Raw genomic sequence first — 13,607 nt, forward strand, 5'->3', positions numbered from 1 at the left:
ACTGGAACCCCATAGACAGTCTTCAAAGTATTTGTGATAATTAGAAGCTGAGAAAGGAAATCATTTGTTTATGACTCTCAATATCTGGGTCTTGAAATTCGGAGCAGAGAGGCGGGGCAGGGGGGGATGTCATTTTCTATTGAGAATGGAAAGTCAGGAGCCTTGGCAGCCGAGCACGTGTTGCAACTGCTTCCAGGGAACATCGTCAGACCAATGGCAGTCTGCAGAGAACTTTTATGGACGGTATAAATATTCTGAGCTCAGGGCATCATGACCAGCTGACATTTTCCTCCCTCAGGACCAGCTGTTCAGGAGCCTCCCAAAGGAGAGCCAGGCACATTTGAGACTTGGCTCAGAGCGGAGAGACCCGCACGCTCTGGTGCAGCAATGTCGGTGTTAGAAGAAAGTCGGCCGTTTGCTCAACAGTTATCCAATGTCTACTTCACGATCCTTTCACTCTTCTGTTTCAAGCTTTTTGTGAAAATCAGCCTTGCCATCCTCAGTCACTTCTACATCGTGAAAGGCAACCGCAAGGAAGCAGCCAGGATAGCAGCTGAATTTTATGGAGTAACCCAAGGACAAGGTATGTTTATGGTAATGCTCTCTTGCTTCACGTGGCATCTGACTACTGCTACAGCCACAGCCCACGAAAACATCGCATGTTTTCTCTACGGGCTGCTTCCAAGTGAATATGCCCCGATCGTTCCCTTAGAAAAACATTTGTAAATTTCATGGCTTCATAAAAAAGAAAGTCATCTTGCTGGGTAAAGGTCTGGGTTAATGAAATCCAAGGTATCATTGCAAAATAGAGTAGTGGAAACCTCCCATGGAGAAAAGTATTTTAAAACTTTAAACATTGCACTGGCCACGCTATAATTTTAGAGGCTTCCATTACTGACTGCTCTTCAGCTGTCCTTTAACATGGACCCAGACTTTTATGATTCTCAAACTGGCTCTTTCATCATATGTAAAACAATTATTATTAATGAGAATATCTGAAAGGTTGTACTTGTTTTTCGCACCTTTTATTTGGCCAGGATTAAAAAATAAAACACGGCGTGTTGAATACTGAGATTTATGTCATGAGTTCTCCTGGATGGAATTGTCATTGCTTTGCTCAACTTGTAAAAAGTCGACTATAATACAATAGGAACATCAATGAACACACTTGATGTGGGCAGCCAGGTACATCAATCCATGTTTCTTAGAAGAAATTGAAGTATGAGACCAAATGAGAAACAGTCATGTTAACCACAGACTTTAAAGGTTATAAAATCATTTATATTCTATTGGACTGGTATTCTGTACAATAAAAACAACTGTTACAGTGACCTTTAAGGTGACGCTTTAATTTCTTACAGCCTTTGGATTAATTGCTGGTTTGAACATCAGCAAATGAGTATGAGCCCAAATGCCTCTAAAGTAACTTCAAATTTCAGAGTCAAAATATACTATCATGTAATTAGAGAACATAATTTTTTTAAAAGAGCATTTAGACTGGAAAGCTTGCCTTCTTAGAATCTATTCTTCTGCCTTTTTGGTTTGTGGAATAATTCATTTTAGAATCTAGGTTAAGGTACATGCAAAGCTGAATGAAGGCAGAAAATCTTTTTTGGAAAGCTGAATGAGGGTAGAAAATCTTTTTTGGTATGTGAGGTGGATAGTAAGTCCATTTTTGCCCCTGGAGGAAGAGAGTTCTTATGCAAAGTGAGGAATTTATGTACTCATTCAAAGCGAGGAAAATCTAAATGCCAGTATGAAACTCTCAAGAAGAAAGGGTCTACAGGAAACAGGCAATATGTAATCCTTTACTTTGCACCCTGCTATAGAATGGCTGTCACTATGCAAATGTGGCACACACTATAGTTGTAAGTAGAATATTTTGTTTCAGAAGCGGCAAACACAGGAAACTAGACTGTAAAACAAATAAAAAACCCCCCAATATTTCTAGATATAATTTGAATTGATCATAAGGTGATGAGATTTATTCATTATTTCATAGTCAAATTTCTTGTCTACCTATTATGAGAATTGCCATACATAAAAACATAAAATATTTGCTAAAAATCTACATGTTTTGTGGAGTGGCAAGCAGTTTATTTATTTACTTTTTAAGATTTTATTTATTTGAGAGAGAGAGAGATTGAGAGAACCAGTGAGAGGGCCAAAGAAGCAGATTCCCTGCAGAGCAGGGAGCCTGACGTGGGACTCAATCCTAGGACCCCATGATCATGACCTGAGCTGAAGGCAGACACTTAACCAACTGAGCCACCCAGCCACCCTATGGCAAGCGTATTTGAGAAAGCTGCAGAAGCTCCTTTTTGTACATATTCATAAGTAACAGAAGACAATTGTCCTCTGTTGAATCTGATCTCAGTGCACTTTCGCTGGAAGCCACAGGAATATATGAAATGGCTCCCATGTTCCCATTTAGCTTCTTGAGTCTATGTTAAGATATATTAGAACTCTAGGATGTCCCAAAAAGAAAAGAAAAAAGTCAATACTTACTAATGGAAAAATACTTTTCCTAGAAATATAAATTGGGAACATAGGTTCTTAAAAATTTTTTTGTGTTGTGTTAGTACTATATCAATTTAATAAAATTTTTCTTTCTCACATCTTGTATTAATCTATAGATTAAATAGACTATATAATTTTTATTCAATGCAAGCATAATTTGGCTCCAATTTTATTGTAATATTAGGAGAACAATCAGGTACCTAACAAACCGATTTTTGTTTTGTTTTGTTTTGTGTTTTTTTACAAACTCATTCTTGATCTCCTAAGAGTTAATTCTTCTTTGCCTAAGAAATTAATTTTTTCATTTTGACCTAGCTCTTCCTTTTATTTACTACAACGAAACTATTTTTATTTTGTTCGTATTTGTATAATTAACCAATCAGGCTTAATTATCTTTGTTTAACCTAGCAATTTCCTCCTTCCTAGGAAAGATTATCACCTTCATTCGACTTTGAATTAGGCTTCTCATTCCTACTTTCAAGACTTAGCCAGATTGTTCCCCAACATTTCTGATGAAGAGCTGCCAAATTCCATGATATAGGAGACAATGTGTGTATTTTCATGTCTCTCATAACCAGAGAGGACCCTGTTGACAACATTCTGGATGTCCTCCCCATGTCATAGTACTTTGGTATGAAGTAAAAGAAACCCTCTCTTACTAGATGCTATTGCAAATGAGCTCATCCTACTGGAGCAACACAGGGAAGGGTTTTTTGTTTTTTTCTTCAAGTACTTTCTAGTCAGACTTGAGACCAAGGTGTGGTTACCCAAGGCTGCTGGAAGTTAAATGGCAACTAAAGTAGTTTAAGATTATTTCCTGCTTGATCTTCTTGAAAGGCCAGTAAAACTTACAAATCTGCCTCTTCGTGTTTGAAACGGAAGACTTTTATCAACTCTGCCATCACACAATTTATCACGACTTTTCTCTGTACCTGCTTCCTGTACCGTCCTTGCTGTTAAACATCCTGCTTACAATCTTTAAAATATCAGAGCACTAGTCTATTTTTAAAGCTAGCACTATACTTTGAGACTAACAGGGTGGCTAACAGGAGCTGAAAAGTGTCTTCAGCTGTGGTATCAAACAGTATAGACAGATGATAAAGATCTGGGGCAGGGGGGGTTACATAGATTTTATGAAATCATTCTAAGAGCTGAGACGAAGTCACGAACTACTAATGCCCCAAGGACACTTCAAGAGACACCAATTCTCTTCTGTTAAGAGTAATAATGTTGTCCTGGGCACCTGGGTGGCTCAGTTGGTTAAGCGCCTGCCTTTGGGTCATGTTGTGATCCTGGGGTCCTGGGATTGAGGCCCACGTCTGGGTCTCTGCTCAGAGGGGAGCCTGTTTCTCCTCTGCCTCTACACCCCTGCTCATGCTCTCTCTTTCAAATAAATAAAATCTTAAAAAAACAAAATGAAAAGAAGAAAGGATGAATCTGATGATACCTTTAAATGGCATTGGCAGAGAGCAGATGTTACTTTAGGGGAGCTTCTTGTCTCCCAGAGTTAGATGTGGACAAACCCAGAGGAAAAATAGGTCTATCAGCAGAGAGACTGATCAGCCATGCAGGCGCAGGTGAGCCCTCTGCGTCCACCCAGGCCAGAGGGGGCTGGACCCTTCGCTGCTCCGTGAGTCTTCAGACTTGCCTTCCCCCAGTGTGAAACATCGGGGTAACTCGGAAGGTAATAAAACTAGGATCTGCATTCTAGTCTCACATTTGATTTATTTCTGTCTTCCTTTTGTTCTGCTTTTTCATCACCAACTAACCTTCTGGTTAGGATTTGGCACTTCCTGTGGCCCTGTCCCCAGAAAGGGAACGAGCTGGCTCGCCCCCAGGAGCGGGGGAGTCCGTGTGACATTTAAGCTTCTTGTAAATTAATGTATTTATATCTTGTTATCACTCTTCGGTAGTGTTCTGTGTTCTCCGAGTTGTAAGTCCACCTCTGACGTGTGAATTTGCTCCAGCTTTGCTGACAGATCAGGTTTCTGAGTCTCCAAGACCACAGACCAGATTTGACACTGTGGAAAATTCATCAAAGTAATGTCTCTCTGTGAGAGACATGTCACAATGTCTCTCATAATGTCACAATCCTTGTGACATCCAGAACTCTTCAGGCACTCCTTTCACAGTTGGGACTTTATATAGAATTACAGAATGCATGTGCAATCATCTGAGAGACTGTGTCTTTGTGATTTCATAAATTTGGTTTGGGGGTTACCATTAAGCATGTTTTTGTTTTGTTTTGTTTTGGTTTTTGATGTGTCTCTTGTTGACATTTGAAAATAGGCTACAGTGTAAACTTGCTACCACAAGTTCAATGGCCAAAGTGCTGGCCATTTTGGAGAATAGGGTAAACTGGGTAGGAAAAGCAGTTAGAATTTTATATAATGTCATTCATGGTTTTCTCCATCAAAAATCCCATCTCCGGTTTGAAAACAGCTTTAGGAATTTAGCTTTGCATCAGATGTCAACCACAGCAGCAGTGATCATGTTTGCCTGTACCCGAGGAGCCATGTAGTTTTTGATGCCTGGTGTTGACTGTGTTGGGGTTAGTTATGTTAGGAACGTGTCTCAGAATCTCAGCAGTGAAAAACTGCAAGAGGCAAATCTGTAGGATGACTTCTTTCCCAGTGTTCATTACATAAAGGTATAAAAATACCTTGACAATGTGAGAGCTTTGGACACATTTTCCATACTTAGGTGGCTCTCTCTCTCAGAATAACTTGGGCCAATAGGACTGTTCTTCTATGACAAAAGGCAGGACATTATCATGGAAAATGTTACCAAAAAAAAAAAATTTAAGCTATTTTCATTTTGCCCAAGCTCTATTTTTCTGGAAATGTCAGAGCACTTTTTTTGGAAGAGACCATTATAATCCTGTGAATTAAAGATGGAATGTGGGAACAAAGTTCCAAGTTCACAGAAGACTGTCATATTTCTAACATTAATATCTTTCCTCTTCCTCTATATTTGGAGAAATGAATGAATTTTTAGAATTAAAGAACTTGGCATACTGATAACAACTTGTGAGGGGTCAGTTTTCCTGGGAATAGTCTTCTCATGCCTTTTGTCTCTCTCTCCTTTCCTTATGTCATTCCATTATTTGCTCCTTTATTACTTGAACTGTTGACTTGTGTGTATTATATGTCACAGGCTCTATGCTGGGCATTAAGGAAAAAATACACAAATGAACCATAATCCCTTTCCTAAAGGTGTATATCATTGAGTGGGAGAGAGATAGCTGAGTATTTAAAAACATGGAAAGTGCCATTTTACAAGGCTAGAGAAGATGCTGTGAGCACAGAGTGAGAGTAGAGGGATAAGAATAGATCTGCCCGGGACATGTCGTGAAAAAGAAGTTTTACTGGCAATATGCATATTCTCTCCTGTAACTTGTGCATGTATCCTTCTTCAAAATGCTCCAAACCTTCCCAATTCTCCACTTTCACTGTCCCATTCTCTTCTTCATCTCTATTATTATTATTATTATTATTATTTCTGACTCACATTTCTTCTGCCTAAGTTTTTATGTAAAAGCTCAGAGTTTTATTTTAAAAGAATGTATATTTAGGAAAAAAATAAAGCATACTAATTACTTATCCACTATGGTATTTGAAGGATAACAGGTATTTTGGGAAAAAATTTCAAAAACAGATTTTGCATATATTGCTAGGAGGCACTGTTATAATCAATTCCATAGTTTTAAGATAATAAGAATAGTTAAAGAGTGAAAACTAAGTCTGGACCTTCTGCTTTTCAATTTCCTGTATCTTTTAGACAATGGCAATTTATTGAAACAAGAGTTTTTGCATTAATTGATGTAACTGATACAATTCTGAATTTAATTCAGCTCAGTACTTGGACACCTATTCCATTCCTGGTTCAATGTTATGTGCTGCATGTAGATAGATGAATGCATATGTGTGTGTATGTGTGGGTTTACATATGGAGAGATCTGTATATTATCACAGGTACTACATGACTCCCCTTTTGAGCCAAAGCAAGTGTGGTTAAGTGGGGCCGAACTGTGCCCATGTGAAACAGCCAAACAGCAAGCAGGCAGAAATTCATATGGTGCTAAATGAAAACAGTTAAGTTCTGTAATGACTGTTTTCTAAAGAAGGCCATTGAGAGTATCTGGAGCTTCATCAAGAAGGTGGGGCTTGAGATAAGATTTCCCAGGCGGAAAATATCTTGTTATGTACAAGGAGAGGTGAAAGCAAACTGAATATAAGGGCAAAGAGGAAGTTTAGAATGTCAAACTGAACAAGCTTGGATCGTCGGGGAGCAAAGACTGATGTATAAATATTAGATAAGAATAGTTGGATTGTCGGTGCCAACGTGAAAAATAAAAACACATCTTCTCAATCACACATCCAAAAGGAAATTGTTCTATTAAGAGCTTTCTGCTGCCTTCACTAGATTCAGGCTACAGAAAAGGAACCATTACGTAATGCTGGAAATAACTACCATGGGGTGTTTTGCAGACTCTCTGGTGTGATGAGGTAATAGGTCAGGACACGTGAAGTATGCATATTTCATGAGCTGCATCTCAGAGAAGACAAACACCCCCTCGACGTGGGCTCAACAGCTCAAGTCCTCAGAGTGCCTCGATGGCATTGTGTGGACCGCTGCAGTGATCTCAGCCCGCTCGGCTCATTTCCCAACCGGAGCAGAGGAGAGTCAAGTGTGTCCCCAGTAACAGACGAACCATGTCACGGAAAGCGGTGGAGTATTTCGAACGCCTCTTGCTTTGAAACCACCCTCAAATCCTTAAAAAAAAAAGAAGAAGAAGAAGAAAGAAAGGAACAAAGAAAGAAAAGAAAAGAAAAATGAAAGAATAGTTTGCTTAAGGACTCTGTAGACCTTTTGGCATTTCTTCTCTACCAGCTGCAGGAAGAACAAATCATTCATTCTTTCCAGGCTTCTCTCAGCGGTACTACAAAGGAGACCATTGGCTCTTTAGACTCCAAATGCCCAACGGATATCAGATCAGGGAAGGAGAGCCACATAAATTGTTAAATTGTTAGGATTTCCAAGTGGCCTGTGATTAAACAAGTCCACTCTGGGAAATTAAATTGGGGGAGACCATATATTAGAATGATTTTTTTCCTTATAATTTCATTTCTTAGTCTTATAATTCTCCATTGGTTACTGTGGCATGGGTTTTTAAAAATCTGCCTTCTAAGTAGATTAAGGAGTTTTCTAGAAAAGCCCGTGGGATTGAGAGGCTAGGGTGGCATGCAGGGACAAGGTTCCCGTGGGTCCCTTCCTCTTTTCTAAACAGGATAGCTCTACTGTGGTGAAGTTCCAGAAGCTGGACTTTCTGAGAAATTTTTCTTTAAAGAAAAGGATGAAATGGCATTTAAACACAAATGCTCTCAGTGTGTTGAAAATACGTTGCAAGTTACGTGCATCTTTACAGAACCAACCACCTTATAAAATGAGTCACAACAGGAACAGCCTTTCAACATTCTCTCCTAGAGATGGGAACAACAGTAAACATTTTGGGCCCGTCAGGAATGTGCGAGACTAGGTAAAACGGCACGAGGCCATTCTGTCTCCATGAGGGCAACTAAAATTTCCATGCCACCATCACCTAAAGAGCAAAATAGAAACATTCAGAAATACATACACTCTTTCCAGAAGGCTTAGTGCCGTAATCTATGGACAGGGGACAAGCAAACTGGAACATAAAACCAAAAGGCCATTCACGTTCTTAAATAGAAACACTGGCTCCTCTCAGTCATCAAGTGTGTGCCTTGATTTAAATGGAAACAGACCATGATACAATGAACTTTAAGGCCTGTCTGTTGAAATCGGCTCTTCACCCTCATAATGCTGCAGAGCTCCTCAGGAGCTGATGGAGTTGGGTAGGCTGTGACTCTGGGGGACAGAAGCCCTCCAAAGTACCAAACACATCTTTGATTAACCACTGAGGAGATTTATGAGCTCCTTCTGTTTTCCAAACGACCTCATTCACTAGAGAAACGATGATTCCTATAGTCCATCAAGCACAAGGAGTCGGTAAGGTTTAGTGTGAACTGATGCACCAAATGAATTTCTGAATTTGGAAGCCTTGTGTCTTCTTTCCCTCTCGAGCCACCACCCAGAATGGGTCAACAGGAAAAGGAGAAAGTGTTAGTTTCTTCAGAGCTGAAATGCACAGAATCACAGATCTATTGAGTCTGGGAAGGAATGGCTATTTCTTCACAGTGACTCTCCAAGAAGTAAAAGAAAGGAAGCGAAACAAAAATGTAAACATCGCTCTCTCCATTCCCTGTAGTTATGACGAAGCTGCTCATCTAGTAAAATCTAGTTTAGCTGCCAAGTTTTATGGCTACACACCGTTAGTCCAAGAAAGCAACAGAACAAGAGTGATTTGGATTGGAGGGACTACCTCCTACACAGTGATATTAAGTCCTGGAACAATACTTGCAAGAAAGCAACAGAACAAGAGTGATTTGGATTGGAGGGACTACCTCCTACACAGTGATATTAAGTCCCGGAACAATACTTGAGCACCTAATTGGCATGACCTTCCAAAATGTGCAAGGGGAATCTGCTTAAATAAACTCAATCTTTAGGGCCCTCTGGAGGTCGTAATAGTTTTAAAAAGAATTTTATTTATGAACGCTTGATTAAATGATATTTTTATAACCATTTAAAGGTTAATTTTTTTAAAGATTTTATTTATTTATTTGATAGACAGAGATAACAAGTAGGCAGAGAGGCAGGCAGAGAGAGGAGGAAGCAGGCTCCTTGTGGAGCAGAGAGCCCAATGCAGGGCTTGATCCCAGGACCCTGGGATCATGACCTGAGCCAAAGGCAGAGGCTTTAACCCACTGAGCCACCTAGGTGCCCCTAAAAGTTAATTTTAAGTAGCATACAAATTTGACCACAAACCCGGTTCTATAGCATTGTTACAAATATTTTGTTTATTAAAAAAATAATAAGGTTTGAAAGACAAAGGATTTATCTAGAATGAAGGGAAAAATAAGTTTGTAATTAACCTAAGGCTCAAGAGGCAAAAAGGATTCTTGCCAAATACTTGGAGACCGAATTATAACCAGTTTGCAGGGGAAAACTACTTTTTGCTTAGTAAATTATAATTTCCTTCTCCAGAATGATTCTGGAGAAGGAAATTATAATTTACTAAGCAAAAAGTCACTGGGACCTTGAAATAGCTGCCAATGGCACGAAGAAAAATAATGCCTTCGAAATTGGAGGAACTCAGCAAATACTTGCGGAATGAATAAAATACCTTAATCTAAAGGAAAATAGAGTTTCAAGTCACGTTGCAGATGCCAGTGATTTAGGCATGCATAAATTATTCTTTCATGTTTCTAGCACCTTCCAGCTGTGAGATCCTAGGAAAATTGTCTGAAGTCTGCAGCCCTCAGTTTCTCCATTATTAAAATGGAGATAACGATATTTATTTCAGAGGGCTATTATAAAGTTTTTAGGAGATAGATTTTAATTACTTTTGTCAAGTCAATTTGATAGACAAATTACCATTTGTCACAGTGCCTTGGAATACAGTTACTCCATAAAAGTAAGCTCTTTATATTATGCTTTAAATTTCTTCAAAAACAGTACTAAACTGCCTACGATTGAGTACTCAGAGAAACATGGATAAAAAAGGATGGTGGAATTATAATACACTGTGTTTGCTAGAGCTGCTCTAAGCACAGTATGATGCTAGGACATTTTTACTAAGCAACTAAGTTTTCTTCTCCGCATCACGTTAGAGATTCAGGGAGGTTTCAGAACTTAAGTGTTTGGCGCTCTTCATGTGTTTATTTAAGAGTAACCAACTGAAGTTCTGAAAGGTTGAGTGTTTCCGAGCTATCACATAGAACTGGAGCAGAGCAAGGCACAGGACTGGGCTGGTGTGTGGCAAGGACCTAAAGGCGAGTTCAGAGCTGACAGTTTTAAAATTACTTGCAGGTGGTATTTCTTCTACCATCTTATTCTGTCAAAGAGCCCTTCGGGCAGAAATCCTTTGGAAGGGAATGTTTTCCAGGGCCAAATACCTAGTCAGGTTATACTGTAGTATAACCAGTTTTTTCCGGAAAAGCATTACCATGACAGCGTAATGGCGTTACTAATACAGGAGCAAATTTCTCTTCACTCTTCCGCGGTGAGTGCCTTACAAAGAGCTGATGCCACTTCATCTCCAAAATACCAAAGCACCGGATATTAACTTCCTCTGCCAAGCCTTCTTGCCCTTTTATTTTCTCTCCTCTTCATCCCTGGCAGCTGAAAAGGGAAGACAAAACCCAGTCCTAACAACAGGAGCAGTGAAGGGCTGAGTCAGCACGAGGCAGGGAGTTGGCTTTTTTCCTTTATTTTCTCTGTTTCTCTCTGCCAGCTGGTCTCTCCAGGAAGCAAGCAAAACATAATTTTTCACTGGACCTATCTTATGAAAAAAAATTTTTTTCTTATGAGAAAGGAGAAAAATAAGCCTTAAAAAAAAAAAAGCAGAGTTGATCTGGAAATAAAAATGCAGGATTATTTCATAGGATCACTGAATAACCTCAGACCATTTTAAATGGTCTGGGGCCCTGTGCACAAGTTGGCAAAATATCCCCCCAAGAGCTTCCATGTTACGTATGTTACAACTGGGGAACAAGGTGACGATCCAAGCCATGGGAATACTCAGGCTGTTAGCTGCAAGGTCCGAGGTAATGGACAAAGCACTTTCTCACAATGGAAAGTCTAACCACGACTTCATTAACTGAGGAGTAACACAGCAACTCCCACATTTTCCTGAGGTAGCTCAAGCTAGCCTGGTCTGACTTGGGCCACTGAGGAAAAATGAAGCTGATGCAATACTGGCCATTTGTTTTAGGAGATGATAGGAATCAGTTCCATGTTGTAATATCAGAATTTTAATATTCCGGCAGAAACATTATTGTTCCCAATGGCTTCATCCTCGGTGCTTTTAAAGCTATGTTTAAAACTTGGTAAAACACCCATCAAATGTACTATACCGGAGTACAAGCAGAGCTGTGCTTAAAAGTTGTGTGCAGGACAGTTTTAGGAAATTACTCGATTTTTATTTTTGTCATCCCATGTAAATGTGTCATGTAAAAGAGTCCCTTTGGGGTTGCTGGGGGTGGGGGAAGGGAGAGATAGGGATGGTTAGGGGATGGACATTGGGGAAGGTATGTATTGTGGTGAGTGCTGTGAATTGTCTAAGACTGATGATTCACAGACTGTACCCCTGAAGCAAATAATACATTATATGTTTAAAAAAAAAAAAAAAAGAGTCCCTTGGGAAATAAACTATTTTCTAAATATAAAATTTTCATATCTTACATTTTCTGAAATGGAGATGATTTCCTAGTAAATATTATGTGGTTAATACTGTAGGAAGAGAAGATGAGAAAAGGAAAAAGTGAATTTGTTTTCCAGATTCCCCATAATTGGATTTAATAGGTGTGCTTAGCATGTCTCTTGACCTCTTCTATCCCTAGCTATGACACTACAAGACCCACCTCACACTTTCTGAGGGCAGTATGTCATATTTCTCCTGTAATTCACAAAGTCTTTCCATACATCCTATCCCTTTTCATCCTCATAATTGTTCCCTACAAAGTCGAAGGTATTAATGTTTCTTTTACAAAGAAGGAAACAATTTCAAATGTAGCGGAACTTGCTCAAGGTTACCGATCTCCTCAGAGGAAAGTGGAAACAGGAGTCCAGGTATTCTGGCATTGCTTCTGACATCACTCAACCTGACCATTTGTGGGATGTGTTTTTTTTAGTTCACATTATGAAGCTAGACAGTGTCCTTCTTCCAGGGCCAGCTCTTTTTCGGGCTGCAGTCCATCTTTCGCGGACTTTGCAAAAATCCCAGTCAGACACAGAATCCCTTTGCATTTTCTGGGCTGCTCCCAGCCCCCGCCACGCCCCCTCCCCACCACACCCACAACCCCCACCTCCCGGTGCCCCAAGCATGCGTGAACGCAGGGCTTTGCCTCATCCTCAGAGCTCACCTAGCACAGAGACCTACCAGATAATCAAGGAGGTTAGAAACAAAGGAAGGAGGAAAAAAGGGAAAAGAAAGGGATTCAAACTTAAGCCCACGGATTTTATCACCACTTTCAACACAGCATTCTCCTATCCTTCTCATGCCTCGCCCAGCAGCGTGGACCCACACATTGAGTGTACGTTCATGGAGAGGCTCAGGGAGTTAATTCTCAAAGGAAAATGAAGACAGAAAATCAATACTGCCCAGAAGTCAAATCTATATTAATGCCCTCCGCTCCACCTTTTTAATCAGACTTTTTGTCCCTTTTCCCTGGTTCCTTTTAACCTCATGGACTGGCATGACCCCGCCTCCTCAAATAAAACAAACCCATCATATCTCTTGTTGACTGGAATCCATTAATGGCTGTTAATGTTTTCCAGTATCTTATTCAGCTCATCTAAACTCAAAGGTTGCTTGCCTTTTGGTGAGGGATGCTACTTGTCTGCTTTTTGATTTCTCATTTTAAGTGAATACATGTTTATTCTTAAAATGTTAGACTTTCTGAGCCAAACTTCAAATATCACTAAATGTTCGTTCTTTGTTCACCTTAAGCTGAATGCTCATCGTGGCCCTTCAAAGTGTATACAGCTTACAGAACACACCCCACATGCCATATATGAGAACTCTGAGAGGAGACTGCTCTTTTTCCTCTAAAGCAAGTCAGAAAATTGTCAAGTGCTAGAAGCTGTTACAAGAAGGAGTTTGGCTGATAGAAAACTTAGAACACTACCTGCTGTAAACAATACCTCTGGACTTCAGCTCTTCACCCTTCAAGCCTGTGCCCCAAAATCTTTAGTATTTGTTTTAGATAGCGAAGTGGTAGGAATGAGATATATATATATATACACCCCCCGGGTGAGCCACCCAGGTGCCCTGGCAAAATCACGATTTAAAAAATAAAAAATATATATACATATATTTTTATATTTAAAATTTATATTATATATACATATTATATATATATATATAATAAAATAAATATATATATTAAAAAATCTGCCTTCAGCTCAGGTCACGATCTCAAGGTCTTGGAATCAAGCCCTCC

The 13,607-nt window shown here is 39.6% G+C and overlaps 1 protein-coding gene across 1 annotated transcript in view; it reads left to right on the forward strand.

Annotated features, from left to right (window-relative positions):
- Positions 1 to 361: 361 nt before the first annotated feature.
- ASB5 (ankyrin repeat and SOCS box containing 5) overlaps positions 362 to 13,607 on the forward strand; it is a 47,312-nt gene continuing 34,066 nt past the window's right edge. Inside the window, exon 1 of the mRNA XM_044225701.1 lies at positions 362 to 583. Coding sequence (XP_044081636.1) covers positions 388 to 583 — 196 coding nt within the window. The 5' untranslated portion in view covers positions 362 to 387. The remainder of the gene's footprint in view (positions 584 to 13,607) is intronic.

Source organism: Neovison vison, chromosome 11 (genome assembly GCF_020171115.1).
Source record: "Neovison vison isolate M4711 chromosome 11, ASM_NN_V1, whole genome shotgun sequence".
Lineage (NCBI taxonomy): Eukaryota > Metazoa > Chordata > Mammalia > Carnivora > Mustelidae > Neogale > Neogale vison.